General features: G+C 53.3%; 2 protein-coding genes and 1 long non-coding RNA gene across 6 annotated transcripts in view; 1 reads left to right on the top strand and 2 right to left on the bottom strand.

Moving 5' to 3' along the window:
* Window positions 1-16,843, bottom strand: part of Ppfia3 (PTPRF interacting protein alpha 3) — a 29,295-nt gene extending 12,452 nt beyond the window's left edge. For 2 of the 3 annotated variants that reach the window (XM_041655517.1, XM_041655352.1), the window contains exons 1-15: window positions 16,521-16,843; window positions 10,114-10,368; window positions 9,269-9,370; window positions 8,784-8,948; window positions 8,218-8,292; window positions 8,039-8,113; window positions 7,068-7,289; window positions 5,933-6,079; window positions 5,719-5,853; window positions 5,532-5,615; window positions 4,608-4,739; window positions 4,323-4,385; window positions 4,148-4,227; window positions 2,749-2,893; window positions 434-621 (exon numbers count right to left, since the gene is read on the bottom strand). In XM_041655517.1, the coding sequence (XP_041511451.1) occupies window positions 434-621; window positions 2,749-2,893; window positions 4,148-4,227; window positions 4,323-4,385; window positions 4,608-4,739; window positions 5,532-5,615; window positions 5,719-5,853; window positions 5,933-6,079; window positions 7,068-7,289; window positions 8,039-8,113; window positions 8,218-8,292; window positions 8,784-8,948; window positions 9,269-9,370; window positions 10,114-10,353 (1,853 nt within the window). In that variant the 5' untranslated portion in view covers window positions 10,354-10,368; window positions 16,521-16,843. Of the gene's footprint in view, window positions 1-433; window positions 622-2,748; window positions 2,894-4,147; window positions 4,228-4,322; window positions 4,386-4,607; window positions 4,740-5,531; window positions 5,616-5,718; window positions 5,854-5,932; window positions 6,080-7,067; window positions 7,290-8,038; window positions 8,114-8,217; window positions 8,293-8,783; window positions 8,949-9,268; window positions 9,371-10,113; window positions 10,369-16,516 lie in introns of all 3 variants that reach the window. The other variant, XM_041655434.1, reaches the window with a different exon arrangement.
* LOC121450654 lies at window positions 15,973-17,498 on the top strand. Its single transcript, XR_005974631.1, has 3 exons — window positions 15,973-16,158; window positions 16,874-16,986; window positions 17,236-17,498. It is a non-coding gene; the product is annotated as an uncharacterized LOC121450654 (long non-coding RNA).
* A 221-nt stretch (window positions 17,499-17,719) lies between these two features.
* On the bottom strand, window positions 17,720-20,422 carry Lin7b (lin-7 homolog B, crumbs cell polarity complex component). Of its 2 annotated transcripts, none has more exons than XM_041655748.1 (6): window positions 20,263-20,422; window positions 19,898-20,016; window positions 19,686-19,757; window positions 18,939-19,148; window positions 18,119-18,282; window positions 17,720-17,839 (listed from the first exon to the last, which is right to left on the bottom strand). In XM_041655748.1, the coding sequence occupies exons 1-6, from the start codon at window positions 20,297-20,299 to the stop codon at window positions 17,818-17,820; spliced, it is 624 nt and encodes a 207-aa protein (XP_041511682.1). In that variant the 5' UTR covers window positions 20,300-20,422; the 3' UTR covers window positions 17,720-17,817. The 2 variants fall into 2 exon arrangements, with proteins under 2 accessions (XP_041511682.1, XP_041511600.1); XM_041655666.1 differs by having other exon boundaries at window positions 19,686-19,806; window positions 20,263-20,397.
* Between the last annotated feature and the right edge of the window lie 4,471 nt (window positions 20,423-24,893).

The raw sequence follows: 24,893 nt of genomic DNA, 5'->3' as shown, positions 1-24,893 counted from the left end.
GGAACTGAGGGCCTGCAGATGCTTAGTAAATGGCCTACCAAGGGACCTACACTCCCAGCCCAGCTGAGGTTCTGGATTGCTGTGTGAGGGTAGGATCTGTGGGTGGGTTTGCTATTGTTGGGACTGTATGTTGAGATTCCTGCCGTATCAGGAGGTTCTAGGACACAGTCATATGGAGCTGTGGCCGTCTGAATATTTCTCCTGCCCTGAGCTGAAGGTTGGTGCTTTGCGCCCATTCCCTTGTGCGTGCTGGCTCAGGAACACTGACGCAGATGATGGGGTGGTTCCTGGGTATGGAATATCGTCTGGAAGAACCACTTGACAGAAATGGGAGAGCAGTCAGGCTTAGAGAAAGGGTGGAGCAGACTCTAGGGAGCATCGGGGCTGTGGGGACAAACTGGGCAAGACACAGCACATTTGGCTTGGGACTTACTTGATCTCCTTGTTGATGGCTTCCAACTGCTCTTGAAGCATGATGGCCAGCGTCTGCACGTCAGCTTGCCCACTGGGGGACAGCAACTCAGCCCCGAACATCCCCTCGGCCTCTTCCTCATCTGAGCCATCGAGCTCTCCAGGAAATGGAGGAGGGATGGACCCGGCAGGGGCAGATCGATCCCAGTCCTGCTCCTGTGGATGAGGACTGAGGTTGGCACCTGCCTTTGCCCACATTCCTGACCCACCTGCACCCCACACTTCTTCTCTGGACTCTTCCTTTTTTTTTTTGCAGTATGGTGATGGAGCCAGGGCATCAGCCACGCCCAGCTTCAGGTGACCTAGCTCATAGCTCTTCTCTTGACAGGTCTTTCTCGGACCTAAGAGATGGCTCAATGGGTAAAATCCCTGTTGCACAAGTCTGGTGACCCAAGCTCATTCTTCAGATCCCATGTGAAGGTGGGAGGAATGGAACGATCCACAGAGACGTCCTCTGACCTCCACAGCCGTGCTGTGGCATGCACGCTCCAACAATGAGTTGACTTGTTGCTTTGGCTACGCGTTGTTTATCTGACACAGGGTTTCTCTGTTGTAGCCCTTGATGTCCTGGAACTTGCTCTGTAGACCAGGCTGGCCTCAAACTCACAGAGCTCTGACTGTCTTGAGTTGTGGGGTTAAAGACATATGCCTCTTCTTTTTAAAAAATATTTATTTAGCCGGGCAGCGGTGGCGCACACTTTTAATTCCAGCACTCGGGAGGCAGAAGCAGGTGGTTCTCTGTGAGTTTAAGACCAGCCTGGTCTACAGAGTGAGTTCCAGGACAGGCACCAAAGCTACAGAGAAACCCTGTCTCAAATATATATATATATATATATATATATATGTGTGTGTGTGTGTGTGTGTGTGTGTGTGTGTGTGTATAATTTATGTAAGTGTTTTGCTGCCTGCATGTGTGTAATGTATGTATGTGCACCATGCGCATGCATGGTTCCCACAGAAGCCAGAAGAGGGCAGAGGATCACCAGAATGGAACTTACAGATGTCACCGTGAGGATGAACTTGAGACCTCTGGTAGGAAAGTAGACATTTTTAACCACTGAGCCATCTCTCCGGCCTTCCTTCTTCGTCTTAATGTGTACCTATGCAGAAGCTGCAGCCCCATGTCACTGGTCACATGATTCTCCTGAATCTCTGTTTTCTTTTTAACATATTGTTTCGTGTGTGGTGGTGGGTGTGCGTGTGTCATGGTGTGCATGTAGATGTCAGAGGACAGCTTTGGGAACTAAGGTCTGTCCTTCCACCACTTCGGGCCTGGCCTTGAACTCAGACCATGAGGCTAAGCTGCAAACGCCTCGACCTACTGAGCCGTCTTGCTGGCTCCACCTTACTTCTTTTTCTGTTGTTGTTTGTTTTTTGTTTTAGACAGGATCTCAATGTGTTAACCTTGTTGGCCTGGAACACAGAGACCCACCTGCCCAAGAGTCCAGAAGGCCCAGCCCTACCTTATATTTTGAGACATAGTCTCTCACTGAACCTGGAGCTCCCTATTGAGGCTGGCTGACCACAGGCTTCAAAGATCCTCCTGTCTACACCTCTCCCGAGCTGAGACAACAGGCACACTCCACCGCATCTGGCTTGTTACATGCATGCTGAAGCCTGGGAAGTCGGCGTTGGTGTGTACATGGCAAGTGTTTTGCCGCATGTGCTTCTCCACAGCATGAGTCTCTTAGTGGCTCACCTAACCGTCGCGAAGCCATGCCTACACCCATGACTGCCCCGCACCCAGCCAGCTTCTTCTCTTCACCCGGCCTCACCCCCCTGGCTTCTCCACTCTTCCCTCATCCATATGCTCACCATGTAAATCACAGGAGGAGATGCGATGTGTGGGCGGTACCCGGTGGTATTGGAGGCCAGGAGGGAAGGCAGTGAGTCAGAGGGATGTGTCCTTCATCCCAGCATCCTCCCTGAGCTGCCCGGATCCAGCTGCCCCCCAGCTCTGCCCACTGCCCCTCAGTCCAGGCCCCACATCCTCCCTGAGCTGCTCGGATCCAGCTGTCCCCCATTACTGCCCACTGCCCCTCAGTCCAGGCCCCACATCCTCCCTGAGCTGCCCGGATCCAGCTGTCCCCCATTACTGCCCACTGCCCCTCAGTCCAGGCCCCACATTTTTCCTGAGCTGCCCAGATCCAGCTGACCCCCAGCTCTGCCCACTGCCCCTCAGTCCAGGCCCCACATCCTCCCTGAGCTGCCCGGACCCAGCTGTCCCCTAGCACTGCCCACTGCCCCTCAGTCCAGGCCCCAGAGGGGGCTGCTGACCTTGGAAGACTCATCCTTGGCCCCTGACCAGCGTCCCCTCTTGCCTGCCCGGCCACTGGCAGCTCCGTAAGGATCCAGAGGGGCACCAGAAGGTAAAGTTGGTGCCTGGGAGTAACGGAGCTCCAGGGCACTGCCAGGGAGAGACCTGTGAACATAGGAAGGGTAGTTAAGAACCCAGGGGCCAGACATGAGATAGAGGTTAGGGGGTCACAGGAACAGGCCAGCCTGGGCTGGGGGTGGCAATAATTGGACTTAGTAGGTTATTTTAAAATGAAATTGAACTGGGCAGTGGTGGCACATCCATTTTAATCCTAGCACTCAGGAGGCAGAGGCAGAGGCAGGTGAGTCTCTCTGTGAGTTCTAGCCAGCCTGGTCTACAGAGAAAATTCCAGGTCACCCAGGGCTACAAAGAGAAACACTGGGAAAACAAAACAAAACAAAAAAGGAAAGACAGAGAAGGAATTGGGTATGAGACATTTGGGGGAGTTCAGGGGAGAGTTAGGAGTGTATATGACCAAGACATATGTATGAACTTGTCAAATAATGGATTTTTTTTTTGATTTTTCGAGACAGGGTTTCTCCGTAGCTTTTTGGAGCCTGTCCCAGAACTAACTCTTGTAGACCAGGCTGGCCTCGAACTCCCAGAGATCTGCCTGCCTCTGCCTCCCGAGTGCTGGCATTAAAGGCGTGCGCCACCACCGCCTGGCCTTAAATATTCTTAAATAAACAAAATTGAATGAAGCTGGACCTGAAGTGTAAGCTTGCAGTCTCAACTACTTGGGAGGCTATGGCATAAGAATCACAGGTTCAAAGTCAGGCCAGGCAAGTTAGTGAGATTCTGTCTCAAAAGGAAAGTAAAAGCCGGGCGATGGTGGCGCAAGCCTTTAATCCCAGCACTCGGGAGGCCGAGGCAGGAGGATCTCTGTGAGTTCGAGACCAGCCTGGTTTACAGAGCTAGTTCCAGGACAGGCTCCAAAGCCACAGAGAAACCCTGTCTCGAAAAACCAAAAAAAAAAAAAAAAAGGAAAGTAAAAAGAGACTGGAAATATACAGGGTAGAGTTGAGAATCCCCCAGTGAGGGTGGGATTGTGGTCAGAGGTCTCTACCCTGCCTAGAATCCCCCAGCGAGGGGGTGGGGTGTGGTCAGAGGTCTCTATCCTACCTAGAATCCCCCAGCGAGGGGGTGGGGTGTGGTCAGAGGTCTCTACCCTGCCTAGAATCCCCCAGCGAGGGGGTGGGGTGTGGCTTTATGACAGCACACATGAAGCCCTGGGTTTTGATCCCCAGTACTATAAAAATTAAAAAGTAAGGGATGAGCAGCTGAGAGTAAGGAGTGGAGATGAAGGGGTGAACTTGACTATCGGGGCTCCCTAGGAAAGGACAGGAGGGCTTCCCTCACCGGGAATAGGAGGAGGGTGGCCTTCCCCGGAGCTGGTCAATCTCCATCTGCATTCGTTCCATCTCAGCCAAGAGCTGCTCCTAGGGAGAGGAGGCAGGCAGAGCTATGGGGTGAGATTCTGGTGCTCTGAGGACAGGCTGCTCACTAGCTTCCCCACCGAGTCCCAGGCTCCCACCTTGTTCAGCAGTAGCTCATCTTGAAGCTTCTTCATGTTAGCAATCTCCTCGCTCAAGGAGTTCTGTGGGGACAGGGATGAAATGGGAGGGCGAGGCTGGGATGGAGGGGTTGTGACCTAGCAAATTCTGCTCTTGGAATGTTCAAGAAAAATGGTGCCTTCAGTCGGTCAGAGTCTGCGTGTAGGGAGGTGTCAGATGACAGATCTGAGAAAGATGTATGGGCCCCAGAATGACTGCTAGAGACACCCGGGTTGTCAAAGGCCTAGGACGAGTGGGGAGCACACCTTCTCCTCCAGCGCACCCATGCGTTCCTTGAGGTGAAGCTGCAAGCGTTCATTGGATTCGCTCAACAGCTTGTCCACTGTCTCTGACAGTCGTTTATTATGGTCATCATTCATCTTCTCCCTCTGCCGGGCCTGAGCAAGGGACAGGGCAGAGACTGTCAAGCCTTCCCCTATTATTGCCCTTCCCCGAAGCCCTCCTCCTCTCATCTCGCCTCCCACCTAGCTTGGCCTCATCTAAGCTCACTCCTAACTCACCCCTCATTCCAACCAATGCCTCTGACGCCCCAGCTCAGCCCCGCCCACTGTCCTGCTCCTCTAAGCCCCCCTCTTCATGTAAATCTCACCCAGCCTTGACCCCATCTAAGCCCTGCCCCCTCGTTTTAGTACCTCCCGAGAGGTAGCCTCACTACACCCCATCTCCCATTTATATCCCACTCAACCATGTACTCAGCTAACACAACCCCTGGACCCCAACCCCAGCTCCTTCATCTAAGTTCCTGTCCTCACTCTCAGGCTCTTTAAGTCCGGCCCTCACAGAAGTTCCACCTAACCCAGTCCTTCCGCTGAATTCCTCCCAGTCACACCGCCTCATGTAAGCCTCATACCCCGCACCTAGCACCTTCACGTGAGCCCGGAAAGCTCTGCCATTCATCTCAGTCCTACTAGCTCACTCCCTCAGTAAGCCTTGCCCCAGGCTGGCTCATCTAACACACACACACACACACACACACACACACACACACACACACACAAGCACACACACGCTTCCAAGTCCTGCTTCTCATGCAAACCCCTCCCCTGATATAAACCTAGTCTTTCATCATCTAAACCATATCCCTCAGGTAAATCCTACCAGGCCACACCCCCAGATAAGCCCCGCCCCCACCTCACAGCGAGCTCCATTGGTTCTCTTGGCTCCCTTACCCGCTGCAGCTCCTGGTTCTTCTCCTCCAGCTGTGCCTCCAGCTGCCGAAGCCGTTCTTCAAAGTTTCCATGGCGTTCTTCAGCCTAGGGGACAGGACCCGTGGAGTCTGACTTGATTCCACCAAGATGCCTTGGAGATCCTGGTCCCGCCCCTGCACCCCTGACCCCGCCCCTGCCAGGCTGTCACCTTGTTCAAAGCAGCCACACGCTGTGCCAGCTGAGCCTCTATCTCGGGCAAGGTCTCAGCCTTCTGCAGGGTCTGCTGGAGCTTCTGCTTGGCGTCGTCCAGCCACTCGGCCAGCTGACGGCTCTTCTCTTCACTCTAAGAGAGAAACAGGCAGAAATGCCGAGGGGCTCCTTTACCCAGCATCCTCCCATGGTCTCTTGCTGGTGGTTCTCACCTGTCGGTACAGCGACTCTTTGCTGGCCAACTCGTTCTCCAGCTTGTCGTTGGCATCATGTAGAGACGTGGCCTCACGCTGGGCACTCAGGTAGCGCTTCTCCAGCGTCGTGATGCGCTCTTCCATATCCTCCCGCTGAGCTAGGGCCTAAAGACAGTGTGAGGAGATGTGTGGACTACAACTCCCAGAAAGGCTTGTGGTGGCAGAGGCTGAGACAAGGCATGGCAAGGGTTTATGGAAAATAAGCTCCTTGCCCCATTGTGCATCATCGCTTTTCAGACAGTCTGGCTTAGACCCTCCCATAAAGATGATGGAAAGCTCAGGGCCTTGCAGTGCCACCTGCATGTAACCCCAACAAGTAGGAGGCAAGAGGACTGAGAGTGGGGGGTCAGTCAAGTTCAAGGCCTGCCTGGGATACGTAGGCAAGTAAAAGGCCAAAGACTTATGGGATGCGGTCTCCACTCAAGCCCACTCAGTGTAACACTGTTAGTATCACAGAGTACTTGCTGGCATCTCTCTGGACAGTTCATGTCCACTCTCAAAGAGGCTAGCACAAGCTTAGACTCCCAGGAAAGATGTGCTAGATCAGGGGGAGATAGGCAGGCCTGGGGCTGGTGCGAGGGCTGGTAGCAGGAAACAGCCCTGCTAAGGGGAAATAAAAAATCCATGTTCCCATTCACTGTCGTCAAGTATCCAGCCCAGCAGAGCCTAGTACGCAGAAGTCTGTGGCAGAGGCCATGACTGCACAGCCAAGCTGGGCAAGTTACCCTGTTTCAAAAAAGGAAAGCAGCGGTAGGGGTGGAGCTTGACTGCAGAGCTACTGCCCAGTATCCCTCCTGAGAGGCTGGGATGACTCAGAAGAAAGTACCTGCCAATAAGAATCTGGGACCATGGCTCAGAAGTAGACAGATCCTGGGCCTAGGGGATGTGATATCCTGGGTTCTATCACCATGGTAACACAGTAAAAAGGTGCGAAGGGCCACACTGCCACATGCAAACACTCAGATCAGTCCCATTGTGCAACTGAGGAGACTGAGTCCAGGTCCCATCATCCTCAAACTCAATTACTCTCGAAGGGTTGGGAGAAGGTCAAGGCAGGGGGACAGAGAGCGGCTCTCCAGGGGCTCCACCTCACCTCCTTGAGGTCTCGTTGCAGCTTGGAGTTAGCTTCCTCGGCCTTACCCAGCTCGCGGTGAGCAGTGCCCAGCTCCTCCTCCAGCTGGCTCATCTGACGGCACAGCACCGCCAGGCGCTCCCGCAGCTGGCACACCTCTGCCCGCTGCCGCTCCAGGGCCTCCTCCAGCTCTGCCGTGCGCCGGCTGGAGTCTCCAACAGGACCCAGGCCATTAGCAAGGGTCTGGAGAGAGAGAGGAAGGAAGAGAACCCAAAGTGCAGAGCAGGGTTGATCAGCTACCACAGGGCAGGGGATGGGAAGGGGAACCAGAGACCAGTAAGGGCCTTGTAGACCAAAGTCCAAAAGGGTCTGTCACTGACGGCCTAAGACGTTAGCTAGGTGACCAGTAAAGCTGTTCGGGGTTCAGGTGTCATTGGGCCAAACATTAAAGAGACCATCAGGAGCTGATGAAATGGTTCGGCCACCAAGCCTGACGACCTTAGTTCAGCCTCCAGGACTCACGTCATGAGAGGAGCGAACAGCTCCTGTAAGCTGTCCTATGACCTCCCCGTACACACAGGCGGTACCTCTACATTATCACAGGCAAATTAATAAGAACTTTGAAAAGTAGCAAAATGCTCATTACAGACTCAGACTCAGGGAGGCCCTGGGCATAGTGCTGGAGGCTTGGACTTCAGTGAGGTAGAAGGCTCAGGTAGAAGGATCTTGAGCTGGCGGTCAACATGAGCTGTAGAGTGAGAGCCAGACTCACAAAAAGTAAAAAGCTGGCTAAGGATGTGGTTCAGAAGAAAAGCCCCTGCCTAGAATCCCTTAGTGAGGGGCTGGAGACGTTGCTCAGTGAAAGAGCCCTCCCTAGAATCCTCCAGGAAGGAGTGCGCGGCGAGGTAGAGCACTTGAGACCCTAGATTCCATGCTCAGCAAACCAATCACTGTTGAGTGGAAGTCACAGGGAGGGGACTTACACCTCTCACCTGTCCGTCCCCATCCTTGCCTGGCTCCTCCAGCCCTGACCGCCTTCTAGATAGTTGATCTCGAAGGTTCAGAGTCTAGAAGAACCAAAACACGGGAGCACACTGAGTTCCTGCTTAGAGGCCCTGCGGAAGTCCTCCACCGAGACCTGGCCCCTCCCCTTCTCTGCCACGCCCCCTACCTCCTGATTGCTGAGTTCCAGCTCCTCCTCCAGCACCGCCACTCTCTCTAGTGCCATCCGCAATCTTTCTCGGACCTGAGGAGGGGTGTGAGACATATTCAGAGCACATAGAGCCTGGAGCTACTCAGGAGGCTGAGGCAGAAGGATGCCTAGTGCAAAGTCTCAGTCTGAGTCTGGCGAACTCGTCCCTTATCACCCTGCGGAAGAAAGGTCTGAAGCCACTGTGAGTGTGGAGTGTCAGCCAGGTATCAGGCAGGCTACACCCCCCCCCCCCCGGTATCTACTACTCTCTTCTTATTTTTTAGACAATATAACCCTGTAAGGCCTGGAACTCTCTGTGTAGACCAAGCAAGCCTCAAATTCATAGAGATCTACCTGCCTCTGCCTTCTGAGTGCTGGGATTAGATAGTACATATTTCTTTTCAATCAATTCATGTTCCAATTCGACACAATAATGTTTTCTCAGGTGTGAATATCTCCAGCCAATAATAGCCAACTTTTTTTTCTCTTTCCCACTTGGTTTAGTTGAGGTCAACCACGTTGTCTTCATTTTCTGACTCGCCTACCTTCTCATCCAGGGCCTTGTGATGCTCAAAGAGGGACTTGAGAGCCTTGAGCACCTCCACCTCCGAGGAGACGCCTCCAGGGGACTGGGCCTGCCGCTTCACCACAGTCATTCTCAGGGAACGCTCGTGCCTGGACACCAGACACTCGAGGTGTTCCAAAAGGAGCTGGAAGGATAGGGCATGGCGTCAAGGAAAAGACGCAAGGGAGAAAAGGCAGGGTCAAGGCAAAGGGGACACGTTGGTAGTGCACAAGGAAGAAAATATAGGAGCATGCAGAAGTGAGGAAAAGAGGGACAGCAGAGGTGGAGCTGAGGAAGGGGATGATATCAACAGAAAGGTCAGGTCAGGGAAAAAAGGAGGGGAGCACGGGAAGGAAATGATCCAGGAGACTGGGAGCAAGAAAACTAGATGCTGGAAAAAGACATGTTGGTCGGCACCACCCTATGCCCCATCCAGCTTAGAACCCCATTGCCAAAAGCCCTCACCCGGGTGTTGTTACGCTCCGCCTTCAGCTCTGCGATCTCTTCTTCTCTCTCCAGGAGCTGTTCCCGACATAAGTTAAGCTCCTTCGTCAGAGCCGCAAACTCCTGTCCAGGTGTGGGTAGAATCAGATGGCTGACTCAATTATTTTCCTATTTTCTCTCTTTGCAAGAATTTGAAGGCTCCGCCCCTCCTGGCTAGGCCCCGCCTCCTCCAGCCACTCTAGAGTGACCCTTGCTAAGTCCAGCTCCTCAAGCAGTTCAAACTTCTCCCCTCTAGGCGGAACTCTCCTCCCTGTTGTAGCTCTGGACCTATGGGTCCTAATTAGGTCACACCGCCTCTTGTTGCTCAGACCCCGCCCTTCCATCTATACCACGCCCATCTCGATGATGAGGCACACCCACCAATGGCAAGCTAATTCCATATACCTCCCTACCGGAGACAGCTGGCACCACCCCTCCTAAGCTACCCTCTTTTCCCAGCTAAACCTTCTAGAGGTCCCGCCTTCCTAGTAAACCCAACTCTTTCTTACACTGCCTGCCTCTTGCTAAGCCCCACGTTTTTTTGCGGCTCAGGCCCCGCCCTTCCTCTATAGTCCCCGCCTCTCCTCCAGGCACCGCCTTTCTCAAGCTCTGCCCTCCCACCAAGTCCTACCCATCTTGCCATTCAGGTCCCGCATCCTCAGCAAATCCTACGGCTCAGGCTCCGCCCTTTCCACATAAGCCCGGCCCATCTCGCAGCTGGGACCCGCCCATTAACAGCAAGCCAATCCCGTACTCCCTTCCTCGTGGCTCCGCCCACCAAGGACGGGCCTCGCCTCTAGGCCCCGCCCCCTCGGGCCCCGCCCAACCTGAGGCAGAGCGATGCTGAGCTGCCGCTGCAGGGAATCCTTCTCGTGGCCGAGCTCACGCAGCCGCAGTTGCGCTGTCGCCAGTCCATCCTGCGCCTCTCGCAGCGTCTCCAGCAGGCGCTCGCGCTCCGTGAGCATCGTGACCATGAGGCGCTCCAGCTCGCCGCCCGCCTCGTCCGGGCCCAGCGCCGAGCCCCGGCGACCATCCTCGCTGATGGTGGGCATCACCTCGCACATCATGGCGGCGGTGCCGGCCTGCGGGTGCGCAGAGGGGGCAGACTAGCCTTTTCAGGGCTCAGGAAGAGAACTGAGGCGCTGCTAGTTTGGTACTCCCTGGGGCCCCAATCCGGGCATTGCACAAGGGGCAACTGAGGTCAGTCAAGCTGATCATGACATGGGGGAAAATGAGGTTCAGCCACTTGGTGGGGAGGCAGGGAAACTAGGTGCTGGCCGCCAAGAGCGCGAAACTGGGGCCTGTCCTTTGTAATCATGGCAAAGATAAACTGGGAATCCAATGCTCTTGGATAAACAGCGGGGACTTCTTAGGTAAAAGCATTTCGGGATGTTGAGACTTGACTCCGCCAGACACTGGTAGCAAACCAAAGCCTGGCTACTCGAGAACGGAATAAAGCCGGGGGACTAGTCACTGGCTGAGTGGGTTAAAACTAGCTTTTGCCTGTTGTGGCTCCGCTTTGAATCCTCAACCCACTCCATAGATGAGGAAACTGAGGCCCAAGCCAGAACCACGCCTTAAAAAAGTCACGGGACTTCGGCTACTGAATTAGGTCACTAGGCAGTGATGTGGTGCCCATCCCTCTCTACGACCTAAGGACCAACAGTACACTTGAGGGAATAAGAGTAAAAAAAGCACGAGAGCTGGAGTCATAGCTCAGCGTAAAGCACATGCTTGGCACAGCGCGAAGCTCTGGGTCGAATCCCCAATACCAATAAAATAAAATAAAATATCCATTTATTAAGCCAGGCAAGGTAGTGTAAGCCTGTAATCCCAGTAGTTGGGAAGTGGAGTCAAAAGGATCAGGAGTTCAAAGTCATTCTCGGTTATTTTAGGGAATTCCAGATCAGCAGGGGTTACATTAGACATTTTCTCATAAAACAAAAACAAAGCAAAAATGCCTAACACGCAAAAAAAAAAAAATGCCTAACACTAATCAGGGTCGAGTCATTTGCCTCAGGTCGCAGCTGTCTAGGCCCCCCACAGCCCGTCGACCCCCACAACAAGGGGTCTGCGACTCCAGCAGTCTCCTTCCCGGAGCCCTCCTTACTCCTAGTGGGTCTAGATCGCTTGAAAGACCCATAAAATCTAAGGTGTTGGAGTCTTCTCCGCCCTTTTAGGATCTAGGTGTCCTGTGATGCTCCTCCAGCCCCGCCCTCATGAGGCGGTAACCAAGAGTATGGGAGGGGGAAGGGGCGGGGTTTATAGGGCCGGAAGGCGGGATTCGGGCCCTCCTGGCCAGGGGCGGGGCGGAGATGTAGTGAGGGCCAGTGAGCCTCTCCCTGGAACCCTTCAGGTCCAACAGGTCCATCTGGCCCGGCAGAAAGCAGGAGGGACTTTCACTCCTTCCCCACTCCACGCAGCGGCCTAACCGGTTTGAGATTGGATACTTCCCAGCTCCACCCAAATGAGGACTGTGACCAAAGCCTTGCTCTAGGGCCTTGGGTTCTTGTGAGAGGAAGAAGAGGGCTGATGGGCTCTGGAGTGTAGCAAAGGATGCAGCTGAGTCCTGAGAGCCCCTAGTCTTTAAATGGTGGTCATGAAACTCTACGCCTCCCAGAAACTGAGTCCAAGAAAATGTTTCTGAGAGAGAAGGCCAGCTTTAGGCAAGACCCCAACATGGGGAGCTCAAAGCCACAACTAGGTCAGGACACACAGCCTGGGGTGACTTAGGTCTCAACGGGGTCAGAACATACAGCCTGGGGTGACTTAGGTCACACCTGGGTCAGGACATACAGCCTGGGGTGACTTAGGTCACACCTGGGTCAGGACATACAGCCTGGGGTGACTTAGGTCTCAACTGGGTCAGGACATACAGCCTGGGGTGACTTAGGTCTCAACTGGGTCAGGACATACAGCCTGGGGTGACTTAGGTCTCAACTGGGTCAGGACATACAGCCTGGGGTGACTTAGGTCTCAACTAGGTCAGGACACACAGCCTGGGGTGACTTAGGTCTCAACTGGGTCAGGACATACAGGCTGGGGTGACTTAGGTTGCTGTAGACCTCAGATTCACTGAATAAGAAAGTGGGTACTCGGGCTGGAAAGATGATTGAGAACACTGCTCTCCCAGAGGACCCAGAAGGCAACTCACACCTGTCTGTAACTCCAATTTCACAACTTCTGACGTTCCCATACAGACATACATGTAGGTAAAACACCAATGCACATAAAATTGAAATAAATAATTAAAAGAAATAAAGTGAACAATCAGTGTCCTCAAAATGCTACACCCCACACTAAAGACAAGACACTGAGCCCAGAACTGACCACAGAGCTGCTTTTTTGCTAACTAGCGGGCCCTATGCTACAACTGAGGTTTCGAAGGTAATATCAGTCCAAAACAACCTGACAAGAACCCAAAACACAGAGGTGAGCAAAATGACACAAAGGGACATCCCTAATGCAGGACATAGTAAATCTGGATACAGTAAAGATACAGAACTCAGAGCCTGCTCAGCATGAATGCATGGACACAAAATATAAATCGAGCCCCTAGCTGATCCCCGGTGAGGCAGAAGGATGGCAAGTTAAAACCAGCTGGAGGAGCTAGGAGTGATGCACCTTTATTTTGTTTTGAGGTTTTTTGTTTGTTTGTTTGTTTTGATTTTTCAAGACAGGTTTTCCCTGTAGTTTTGGAGCCTGCTCTGAAACTCACTGTGTAGCTCTGGCTGTTCTGGAACTAGCTCTTGTGGACCAGGCTGACCTCAAGCTCACAGAGATCCACCTGCTTCTGCTTCCCAAGTGCTGGGATTAAAGGCATGCGCCACTACTGCCAAGCTTGCACCACTGCCCGGCTGGTGCCCATCTTTAATCCAAGCACTCAGGAGACAGGGGCAGCTGGATCTCTATGAGTTCTAGGCCAGCCTGGTCTACAGGGTGAGTTCCAGGACAGCCAGGACTTGGAATACAAGCAAACAAATAAACAGATAAAAAACAAAAACTAGCCCGTGGAAATCCTGTTCCAAACACACACACACACACACACACACACACACACACACACACCAGGGCCACCAAGATGTCTCAGTGGGCAAAGGCATTTGTTACCAAGACTGAGAACCCGAGTTTGATTCTCTGGGACCCAGATGGTGTAAGGAGAGAACCTACTCCTGCAAGTTGTCATTTGACCTCCACCCTCACACTGTGGCATGTGTGCACACATGCAAAAAAACCACAAAGTGTAGGAAATAATAGGGATACAAAGAGATTCCCTAATGGGGGTGGGGGTGTTCAGGACACAAGAACATTTTTGAGGCTGAAGACTCTCGAAAAACAGAGTCGAGAACAGACTTAGAATCCAAGGCAGCAGGTGGAGATGGAAACCTATGTTCCACCAGGGACAAGTCTGACACCAGAGCTAGGGTCATAATAAGGGGAGGAAAGAAGTTGGGGATTGAGGGGCCCTGCCCCACCAGGGACAAGTCTGACATCAGAGCTAGGGTCATAGTAAGGGGAGGAAAGAAGCTGGGGATCAAGGGGCCCTGCCCCACCAGGGACAAGTCTGACACCAGAGCTAGGGTCATAGTAAGGGGAGGAAAGAAGCTGGGGATCAAGGGGCCCTGCCCCACCAGGGACAAGTCTGACACCAGAGCTAGGGTCATAGTAAGGGGAGGAAAGAAGTTAGGGATCGAGGGGACAGGGCCCTAGAACCTGAGACTTGAAAAGACAAGAAGGAGACTGTTCTGGGACCTTCCAAGTTTAAAACTAGGCAAGCTCCAGGGGCCAGAGAGATGGTTCAGCAGTTAAGAGCACTGGCTGCTCTTCCAGAGCACCTGGGTTCAATTCCCAGCACCCACAGGGAAGCTCACAACTGTCTGTAACTCCAGTTCCTGTAGATCTGGCATCCTCACATAAACATACATACAGAAAAACATCAATTCACATAAAACCAATCTTTTTTTTTTTTGATTTTTCGCAAGGTTTCTCTGTAGCTTTGGAGCCTGTCCTAGAATTCACTGTGTAGCCCAGGCTAGCCTCAAACTCACAGGGATGTGCCATCTCTGCCTCCCAAGTGCTGGGATTAAAGGCATGAGCCACCACTGCTCAGTAAAATAAATCATTTTTAAAAGATTGTGCAAGATAAATAGCACAAATTTAATAAATACTAGACTATTTAACTGAAAACAACACATTCTACAAGTTAGAATATCCATGGGGTGCGAAGGAGCTCTAGAACAAGAGCAGACATGATCAGAACATAAAACACATCTAAAATGAAAACACTGGAGACCTTACATTGAGATTATTTGAAGGGGTGGTGGTGGGGCAAGATATTTTTGTCTATTTGGTCTTGTGATAGGAATCGAACCCTGGATCTTGTGCACGTGAGGTGAGTGCTCTACCTCGGAGCTATACCCCCAGCCCCAGCTGCTAGAAATATAGGACATGTCTGAAGAGAAGGTTGAGAGCAGAAATTGACATAGGGATGTTATCTAGGTATTTGAAAAGACCAGAAGAGAAAAAGAAAAAGAAGAGGAGGAGGGGGAGAGGAAGAAGAAGAGGAAAAGGAAATGTGCACATAGGCTACATGGCACAACCCTGCTCGTTGGGGATGGGGAGAAGCAAGTGGCAAAAGACATGCCGAGAATGTAGCACATGGTATAGAATGCGGATCACGCCTTGATGAGGATGGAATAGATGTACCATCTGGAAATGCTCTGGAACTTGGAATCAGGAACATAACACAAGGAAAGGATTCATTATAACTAGAAATGCAGGAAGATGGCAAGTAGGTTCCAAGACAAGAACCCTGGCCACAGAACACACTGGAAGGAAGGGATGGCTGCTTGGTACTTGGAGTATGAGATATCAGACATCACCATATGGGTCTCTAGAGGCAATGAGATGCCAGAAATACATCAACCACCCAGCTTTAGTGGGAGAGGAGACTCTGCAAGTCTAGCACCTGAAATGACAGGCAGATGAGTTCATTAAGGCCATGGAAGAAGTGAAGTTGATGGAACGGTGAGGCCACAAAAACCTGAAGATGGGAGTGCAGTGGAGTGCCAGGTGGGGGTCCAGACCTTTGAGTCCATGTGGAGGGTGTTACAGACTTAGAGCCTGAATATTTGATGAGAGTGTAGGGCTGGGCAGGTGATCTCATGGACGGGACAGTTGTCATGGTCTGAGATTCTGGGTTCCTAGGATGTATTTCTTTAAATGGGGATTACGAGATGGGGTGAGACACCTAGACCTCCCAGAAGGAAGGAGGACAGAAGCAGAGGAGTTGCATTCCAGATTTTTGAAGAGAACTCATGGCGCCTGAGTCCCTAAGGCAGTAAGCAGGTGCCGGTGTACCAGGAGACTGGGCACATTTGTCTGACAAGGGAGAGTGGGGGGAGGGTTGTTAAACTAGGTGCTAAGTGGAGGGGGGTGGGCAAAGCCTGGGAAACTGGATTCCCCAGGTGCTGAATAGGGTGACGGCGATTACTCAGGGTCAGCAGATGTTGGGTACCAACAGCCCTTCAGAACCAGGTGGGAGCTGGAGGTTCCATGACAAGGTCTCTAAAGCGTCCTGGGCAGGGACATTCAAAAGCCCTGAAGTGAAGCAGCCAGAGTCCGGAAAGCTAGGGTGCCTAAACATGAGAACCCTGCGGCCCAGCTAGGGGTGGTGGGGCGCCGGGGATCCCCAGGTCAAAGGCGCGGTTAGGGGGATCCCCACGCCGCCTGCACCCCCTTCTGGGCGGCTGTGGCAGGAGAAGGGGGAGGCGAGGCTACCGAGAGCTGACCATGGACAGCTCCAGCGCCGGCCTGTTTCCAGGGCGAGCCGGCCTGGACGGAGGAACGCTGCCGGCTGTTCCAGCCAGAAGGTGGGGGCGCGAATGGGAGAACGATTCGGAAGCAATAGAGGTAGCCGTGCAGCGGTGGCCAGTGTCTGGAGCTCCCAGGACTGGGCCCAAAGGGGGGATCTAGACTAAGGGGATTCAGGCTTCTGGGCCCTGGAGGAGGCAAAAGGAGGCAACCCGCCTGAGATACCAGGGTTCGGCTGGGGACTCTGGGCTCCGAGAAGGGACACGCCTGGTTCTCCTGGGTTGGCTTGTGAAATCTGGACTCTGGGTTCCCTTGGGATGTAGATGGGAATGCAGGATTTCGAGCAAGTGAGTGGGGGAGGCTAGCCCAGGGGTCCCCGGGGTGGGCGCTGCCGGGCAGGCTGGGCCGGGCTCTTACCTACCTGGTCCGCGGCGACTGCGGGAGGAGCTGGGCTGCAGTAGGGACGCGGGGTGGGGTAGGGGCACCGGGTGGGGCCCCTGGCGGCGGCCGGGGCCCGGATCTGGAGCTCTGGAGCCCTGTCTACGCCGCTAGCGCGGGCTCAGCGTCTCTTGCTCCGGCTTCGGCGCTGGGGACCCCCCTCCCCCTCACGGTCTCACAGCCTTCTTATTCCCTAAAATAGCCCCCTGCCCCTGTCACCGTACAGCCTCCCCCCGCGAGGCCGCAGTCGCCAGATCCAGGGGTGCCCACCAGCGCCCCCCCAATCCCACCTTCTTCCCCCCAAAAAATTTCTCCTCCCTCCCCCTCCCCCAACAGATCCCAGGCGGTCGTGGCCCCTTTAACAGAAGACTGACGGACGGCGCTGAGTGGCCAATGAGAATTAGCGTCCGTGCCGGCCGGTGACCAGGCCCCGCCTCTGCATCGAGAGGGTGGGGCCGCGCGGGCGGAGAGCTGGGGGCGGGACTCATGGTGCAGCGACCAATAAGTATGCAGCGTGCGGCGGCCTGGGATGGAGGCGGAGCCCGGCAGAGGATGATGTCACCTGAATCTTGTAGTGCGCGTGGAGCGCTAGTCGCGACCCCGTGTTCCCGCGGCAGCGCGCATCTCACGGGACAGGAGGGCTGGGTGGCGGGTTGGGAATTCAACGTTCATGGTGGGAATCTTTTTTTTTTTTAAAGGCAAGGGCGGCTCCCGGAAGGATGTGCTCGGTTGGAGGTGAGGCGAGTGGCCGACGGGTGGTGAGTGCCTGGTACTCCGCACCCCTGCGCCCGTCTGGGGAATTGCACGCGCCCCGCTACCGACTCCCTCTCAGACGGTGGCACGGCCCGCTGGGCTCCCCCAGCGGATAGTTCGCTCCGCCACGCCTACAGAGGCAGAGCTCCTGCTGCGTTTCAAGACTCCCGCGCCCTACCGGCAGCGGGAGACCCTACCAAACCCTCCTCTCCTTCCGAACCTCTGAAGTGTTGGGGACAGTGGTCTAAAGTAGTGCGCCCTGGCATTCATTTAGACGCAGCCTTGGGCCGATTAGTCTCTGGGAAGCCGGCCAACCTGTCTTCAGTGCTGCTCGAGCAGAGTCGATCTCGCTACCCATACTGCAAAGAGCTTGGTTTTAACCTCAGCTTCATCCTCCTCCTCCACAGTCACTATTCCAGGATGCGCGACAGACACACAAGACACTTGGTGAGGGTTAAAGATCTTTAAATAAGGTGCCAGTGACAATAAATAATACTGTACAGGGGAGGTGGAGGGTTCTGCTGATTTCAGCCTCGGGACTCCAAAGACCTGCAAGGATGTGGAGAGGGGAAGTTCAGGCTCAGAGGAGGTTCAGTGGGGCATGAGATGTTTAAGGCTGAGGTTCTGGAAACAACGGTTCAGAAAAGCAGACACAGGGATTCTGAGATTAGGAAGCCAGAGTCCCAGGGCCTTGGCTACCATGGTAGGGGTCAAGGGTCAGGAAGCCCCTGTGAAGAGCCAGGGATAAAGGACCACCGGGATCACTGGCCTGGCTTGGGAGTTTGGGGCTGGGGACGGCAGCAGGGGGAGAGTGGGTGCGAGGCTCACGTGTAGCTGTGGTGCTGCTGGCGCCTCCGGGCAGATCGCATCTTCTCAAAGCGGGCCTCCATCTCCTCCAGCACCCGTGGGGTGTACCGCACCACCAGTTTCACTGAGCCCTGGGCGGCCTTCAGGAGTTCCACGGCTTTTTCATGGTGTTCGCCCTCCACACTCTGCAGGGCAGGCCTCGCACAGACTGCTGACCCAAACCGCTGCCCTTACCACCCTACCCAGGACACGGGACCAGTGGATAGTGAGAAGGCTGCTAGGGTCAAATTTCCAGGGCCTTATCCCCTCCCCAGTGGATTACCAACTTGAGATTCAGCACCTGCACCCTAAAACCTGTCATGTCAGTACAGCTTAGAGTCCTAGTCAATGAAGCAGGTCATGGAACCTGTTCTTGTCCTCCCAGATCCTGGAGAGGCCTTGACACTCCCTAAGCCTACTGTTCTCACAGCCCAGTAACAAAAGCCCAGCTTTTCTGGCCAAACTACCTCCTCCGTGGTGCATTCTAGGATTCTAACTACTAGGGTTCAGGATGTTGGGTGGCCCAGACTTCTATCAGAGCCAACCTTTCTCCTCAGGCCAGGGAAGTGCAATTACCAACCCTATCCGTTCTCAGCCAGAACCACCCTCTTGAGAACTACCCATCCTTCAGCATCCACTCCAAAGGTTCCTCCTATAAAACCTTCCATCCTCTACACTGGACTGGTCCCCTAGCATGCTCTCAAGTCCTTGAGAGCCAGCAGTGTCTACAAAAGCTGTGCTCCCTGTGTGGAGGGAAAAACCATCCAGTGCTTCCATACAGACACTGTGCGGCCCCACTCACCACACCATTCACGGACAGCAGCTGGTCTCCCCTCTTGAGGCCACCATGGCGATCAGCCACGCCTCCGGGGATGACTCGAGAGATGTAAATGGGTGAGTTCTGCTCTTTGCCACCCATGATGTTGAAGCCCAAACCCTCATCAGTCTTCGGTAGTTCCACGACCCTGGGATGTGCATGGCCCTCACTGGCTGTGAAGGCAGCCACTGTGGCCTGGAAGAGAGAAGGTGCCTTGATGTGAGAGACCCTGGCCCCTTGAGAAAGGGGCACTTCAGCCAGGGTTCAAAGGTCAAGCAGGGGACTCCCGCCAGGTGACTAAAACCTGTGAGAACAGTTGCATTCTTCCACAAGCCAGGTATGTCCTCAGTATTTTGCACCTGCCAATCTTGTTTTCAGACAAACTAGCCCCCACCCTAGGGGTCAGATGGGGACAGAACTGAGTCTGCTGGCAGTAACAAGAAGAGTGGGGCACTGCAGTTTGGATAGATGTCCCTGTTCACGATATCCAACTGGATCGTCTTTTAGGGTTATCTTTACGGCAGAAAAGTGAGGTCAGTTTCCTCGCCTGTTGCTAAAGAGAATCTCATGTGCATTCAAGTTAAAAATGTGCAGTTATTTAAAGGGCATTATAAATAAATCTTCATAGGGTGTAAGAGATGCGCAAATGAGAAGGAAGGCGTATGAACGGCTAGCTTTGGGAGGGCACTGTGCCTTTCGTGGTCACCCAGAGTTGCAGGGACAGGCGCCTACCTTGGCTGTGGCGTGAGCCCGCACCTCAGCGCTGCCAGTGATATCCAGCGTGTCATAGAGCTGTTCGTACACCTGGGGGGTGGGGGACGCGGCAGCATCAGGGAGATGCCAGTTCACAGCCCTGGACACAATTGTCTGCGTTCACTTGCCCGTCACGGGCCCCGCCGACCAGCGCTAGTAAACTACAACTCACACAGTTCCAAGGTGCTCACCTCACGGATGGCAGAACAGAAACGGCTCTGCAGGACCCGCTGCAGGGCCTGCAGCTTCTGCGGGGGCAGCTCTCCGCTGCGTTGCAGCCGCTCCAGCAGCTCCACGGCCCGGGACACATCTGCAGAACGCAGAGGGAACAGCGAACTCAGCAGGAAGGACGACCCAGGTCAGGCTGGAATCCATCGTCGGCCCTGCCGGTCCCCTGGACCCCAACCCCAGGCGGGGTGTTGTTGGTGCGCTCCGCCCCAGACCCTCCCACGCCCGTAGGCCGCGCCCCGCCCACCCTGACTTCGCCTGTCCCCCGGCATCTGACTGGCGCGGCCCACTGAGCTTAGAAACCGGACTGGACCCCCCGAGCGCCTACCCCGCTCCAGTCCCAGCGGCTCCACCAGTGCAGCCATATCGCGGCCAACGCAAGCCACCCGCCCGGGCGACAGCGAGGAGGAGGTGCCGCACGAGGCCCCGCCCACCAGGTGCCGGCAAGGAGGCGCAGCGCGAGGCCCCGCCCACACGGCTACCAACAGTTTGAGCCTCTGCCCTCACCACTGACGTTGAGGCGGTGCCACGCAGGGGCCCCTCCCACTTGGGGGACTTGCGAGACCTTCGTCCTCCGCGTGCCTTGCTCCCCCCCTCCCCCCCCCCCCCCCCCCCCCCCGCCCCGTGCCACATCACTACCAGATGATTGCATGGGTTTGTTCTGGTTGTTATCTTCCTGTTACAATGTTGGTGTGCTGCTTTGCTCCTTAGGGCATATCTGTGCCCTTTCGGTAGTTCCCCCTCATTTCCACACTGACAAGTCTAGGGGGCATGGTTTCTCAGGATTCCAGGGCTCTGCAGGACCCGCTACAGGGCCTGCAGCTTTCCAGGAGCCTGGGAAAAGAGGATTGCTGTGACTAGAAAGCCTGGGATACATACCAAGAGCCTGTATCCAGAAACCAGAACAATGAAATCTGAAGTTGAAGATGTAACTAAGTCAGTAGAGTGCTAGCCTAGCATGCTCAAGACTCTGGGTCGCATACCCAGGAGCGTATAAGTCACGGGTGGTAATGCACGCCTGTAGTCCCAACACTCAGAAGTGGAGGCAGGAAGAACTCTATGCAAGGTCACCACCTTCAGCTACACACACAGCTCACAGCTTGGTGGCGCACACCTTTAATCTCAGCACTCTGGAGGCAGAGGCTTTAAAGGCGGGCCTCATGTATATAACAAGTTTCAGAGCTGCCAGAAATACACGAGACCCTGTCTATACAGAGAGAGACTGACAGAGACACAGAAACAGACCTGACCAGGAACCTTCACAGCTCACAGAGATTTTTGGAAGAGAAAGTCAAGGAGCCATAAGGCCTAGGTCACCCAAAGCGCCCAAGAGGCTGGGAAATCACGATGATAGCACAAGAGAGCTTGTACTGTCATTTACATGTTGGATTTGTATTTTCATATAAATCCCTAAAAGTGACATAGGATCGTCAAGTGTGTAACTGAAGATCTCTGGGGGGCACCCAAGAAGTCTGGATTGCAGAAGTGGCAGGAGGATGCTGTCGCAATAAGCTGAGGCCAGGAGACCGGTAGACTAATGTGAAACATGCCTGTTTGGGTCGAGAGGTGCAATGGAAGTATTAATGTGTGCAGGCTACCATTTGTTCAATGGTGGCTGTGTGGAGTGCATGCAGATCTTTTCAACTTAAGAGGACTGTGCTGCTGCTGCTGGGAATGTAGCTCAGCTGACAGAACTTGCCTAGCAAGCAGAAGGCCCTGAGGCCCTGGGTTCAGGCTCCAGTATTGCATACCCCCGTGTGATGGTGCACTTCTGGAATCCCAGCCTGTGGAGGCAGGAAGACCATCAGTTGGCCAGCTTAAGACTACAGATGCTTTATTGGGCCTGTGATGTCTGAAAGGGGCCTGGGAACTGGAGGCCAGAAGGTGCTGCTGGCTGTCTCCGGTGTTAAGACAAGGGGAGAGGAGTGCAGGAACAAGGAAAGAATGGGGGAGTAGGAGGAAAGCTAGGCAGGGAGAAGAGCGGCTGTTTTAAAGAGGGGTGGTCACTGATACAGAATGTTGCTGCCGGCTGTGATTCTGGCTTAGTGGGGTGGGGATGTGGTCAGAAAACGGTGTCTCCACCACAGCGCTCACAATGGTAGCAGTGCCAATGACAAGAAGTCACTGAGCCTTCCCTAACTACCCATCTCGTCAGAGAGCCAAAGACGGCCTTGGCCTCCTACCTCAGCCTCCCAAGATTTAAGGTTTCAGCTACCATGCCTGGCTTCAAAGGCAGCAACCTGAACCAAACAACCAGGTACCTGCTTCAGAAGCTTTTATGGAGCTTAGTTTCTGCTTTCCTGTCTTTAGCTGAGGGACAGAGTATTGTCCTTAACCTTCTGAGGCACTCTGAGTAGCAGGGACTAGCAAAAAACTGGACAGCCACCCCTTGGCTAAGGAAGTGATCACTGATCCTAAGTTCTACAGAGCAAATTCCAGATCAGGCTCCAAAGCTACAGAGAAACTCTGTCTCCAAAAACAAAACAAATTAAAATTTACTTTATGACTTTGTGTATATTGGCCCAGCACAGCACACAGTGACCTCTTGTGAATGCCTAGGTGGTCACAGCTTTTGGTTTAATCCATGTTTGCCTGTGACATCCTTAGTGTGGGGCTCAAGCTGTGCTGTGAGTAGACCAGGCTGGTCTCGAACTCACAGAGATCCACCTACCTCTGCCTCCCGGAGTGCTGGGATTAAAGGCGTGCGCCACCACCGCCCGGCTTGTGAGCTGCTATTTCAAGAGGTACTTGCTTGTTGGTGCCTTTTACAAGCTTCCCTTCTTTACCCTACATCCTCAGCTTCTTTCCAAGCCTCAAACACAACAGGAGTTGTAGTTACTTTTTTTTTGGTTTTTCGAGACAGGGTTTCTCTGTGGTTTTGGAGCCTGTCCTGGAACTAGCTCTTGTAGACCAGGCTGGCCTCGAACTCACAGAGATCCGCCTGCCTCTGCCTCCCGAGTGCTGGCATTAAAGGCATGCACCACCACCGCCTGGCTTGTAGTTACTTTTTTTAAAGACAGTGACTTGCTTGTCCCAGTTGACTTTAAATTCATGATCTTCTCATACCACAACTGGCTTTAAAAAAAAAAAAATTTATTATGTATAGTGTTCTGCCTGCCTGTATGCCTTCACCCCTGAAGAGGGTACCAGATCTCATTATAGATGGTTATGAGCCCTCTGAGCCATTGCTCTAGCCCCTTAATTTTCTTTTTATAATTCCCAAAGTTGGAAATTTCAGTCTTCTTGCCAGCCTGGGTCAACTTCTCTAGGAACTGCCATCTACTTCCATTTGTACTGATTTGTCTTTTTTTTCTCCCCCAACAGGATTTCTCTATGTAGCTTTGGAGCCTGTCCTGAAACTCACTCTGTAGACCAGGCTGGCCTCAAAACTCAGTGATCTGCCTGCTCTTGCCTCCCAAGTGCTAGGATTAAAGGCATGTGCCAGTTTTGAATTGATTTTCTTGAATCCTTCATTCATTCACTTAAGTCAATTCCTAAGCCAAAAGGAGTTTTCATTAAATTTGTCCATCTTTCCAGCATTTCCGGGGTTCATGACAAGAAATTTGGGTGTTTTGGTATCTAAACTAATTCCTAAATCCATCTACTAAAATACTTCCCTCCCCCCATACACACACCAAAGATGTGTAATTTTCTCTGTAGATGTGGCTGTTTTGGAACTCAGTAGAGACTGGGCTGTCATGTGATCTGCCTGCCACTGCCACCACGCCCAGCTCACCTACTAAACCACGAACCTCAGAGTTGAGTGTGCTCACATGATTTTAATCCCAGCACTCAAGAGGCAGAAGGAGGTAGGTAGATTTCTGTGAGGCTAGCCTGGTCTAACTGGTCTATCTAGTGAGTTCCAGGACAGCAATGGCTACAGAGACTGCCATAGAAATGGAAACAATTTAAACTGTCAACCTCAGACTTGCTAATTCTTTACTTTCTGCTTTCGCTTCAGTGGCCCTGCATCTTCTACCTACCCTTCTTGTTACCTCACAAGTCCTTTTCCCAACAAGCCTATGAAATTCCAAGTGGCTGCTGAATACTATGGCCTAAATCCTTGATTTTGTATTCCTATCCTGGTCCGTCTCCTAGTGACCACCCTGGCATGTGGTGGGAGGCACTCCACCAGAGCAGTGTGGCTGCTGAAATCTCACCACGCCTCCACAAGGAGAGATTCCAGGGCCTCCCAGGAAACCTACAGGAGTTTCGCGTTTCTACAGTCTTTTCAAGGCTGTGAATACAGTCGTTGTTTCCCACCAGTAATAAGCACCCATTTTGAAGGCAAAACCATGATCATCCACAAAATACATTGATAGCTGGGAGATGGGGACAAATTGTTGGTGCCCCCAAAATAAGAGTGTCAGTACATCCTCTACAACTGCACAGAATCTCTTGGGGAGCGCTTCCCAATGAATCTGTTCACCAAGCAGAGCTTGGACATTTGGTCTGTCAGTCTCCAGCTCTATTTCCCACCTCCCCAGAAAAATAACCATATAGCACTTGGCATACACAACTTCATATCCACTCACCACTTCAGAGATCTCAGTGCAGTCACTCAGCCGCGCACACTTGGCAGGAGCCTGAGGCAGGTGCTCTCATCTCATGAGCAGGAAACAGCACAGCATATTCCCAAGAACTTATTTCCTCTAACCGGGTCCTTCCTCTTAAAACCCACAGCCACCCCAACAGTTGGAGACAAATATCCCATGTGAAGGCCATATTATACTTAAGCCGTATCAATTCCTTAAGAAAGGAACTGATGTCCCCACTGGTCATCCTCCAATGCCTTTCACAAGTTTCTGCCGCCCTAAGCATTCTACAGTGAGACATTCAGTCAATCCCGGGGAGATCCACAGGCACGCATGTCAAGTTTCCCGTTAGGGCAGTTATCTGTGGTACTCTTGGTTATGTGCAGACTGGAGTCTGTCAGTCAGATCTAAATGGCTGCCGTAG

The sequence above is a fragment of the Microtus oregoni genome, unplaced genomic scaffold (genome assembly GCF_018167655.1).
Source record: "Microtus oregoni isolate MIOR12 unplaced genomic scaffold, Mior012 000000F_ref0000247, whole genome shotgun sequence".
NCBI classification, from domain to species: Eukaryota; Metazoa; Chordata; class Mammalia; order Rodentia; family Cricetidae; genus Microtus; species Microtus oregoni.
This window is presented reverse-complemented; position numbering and strand designations above follow the sequence as displayed.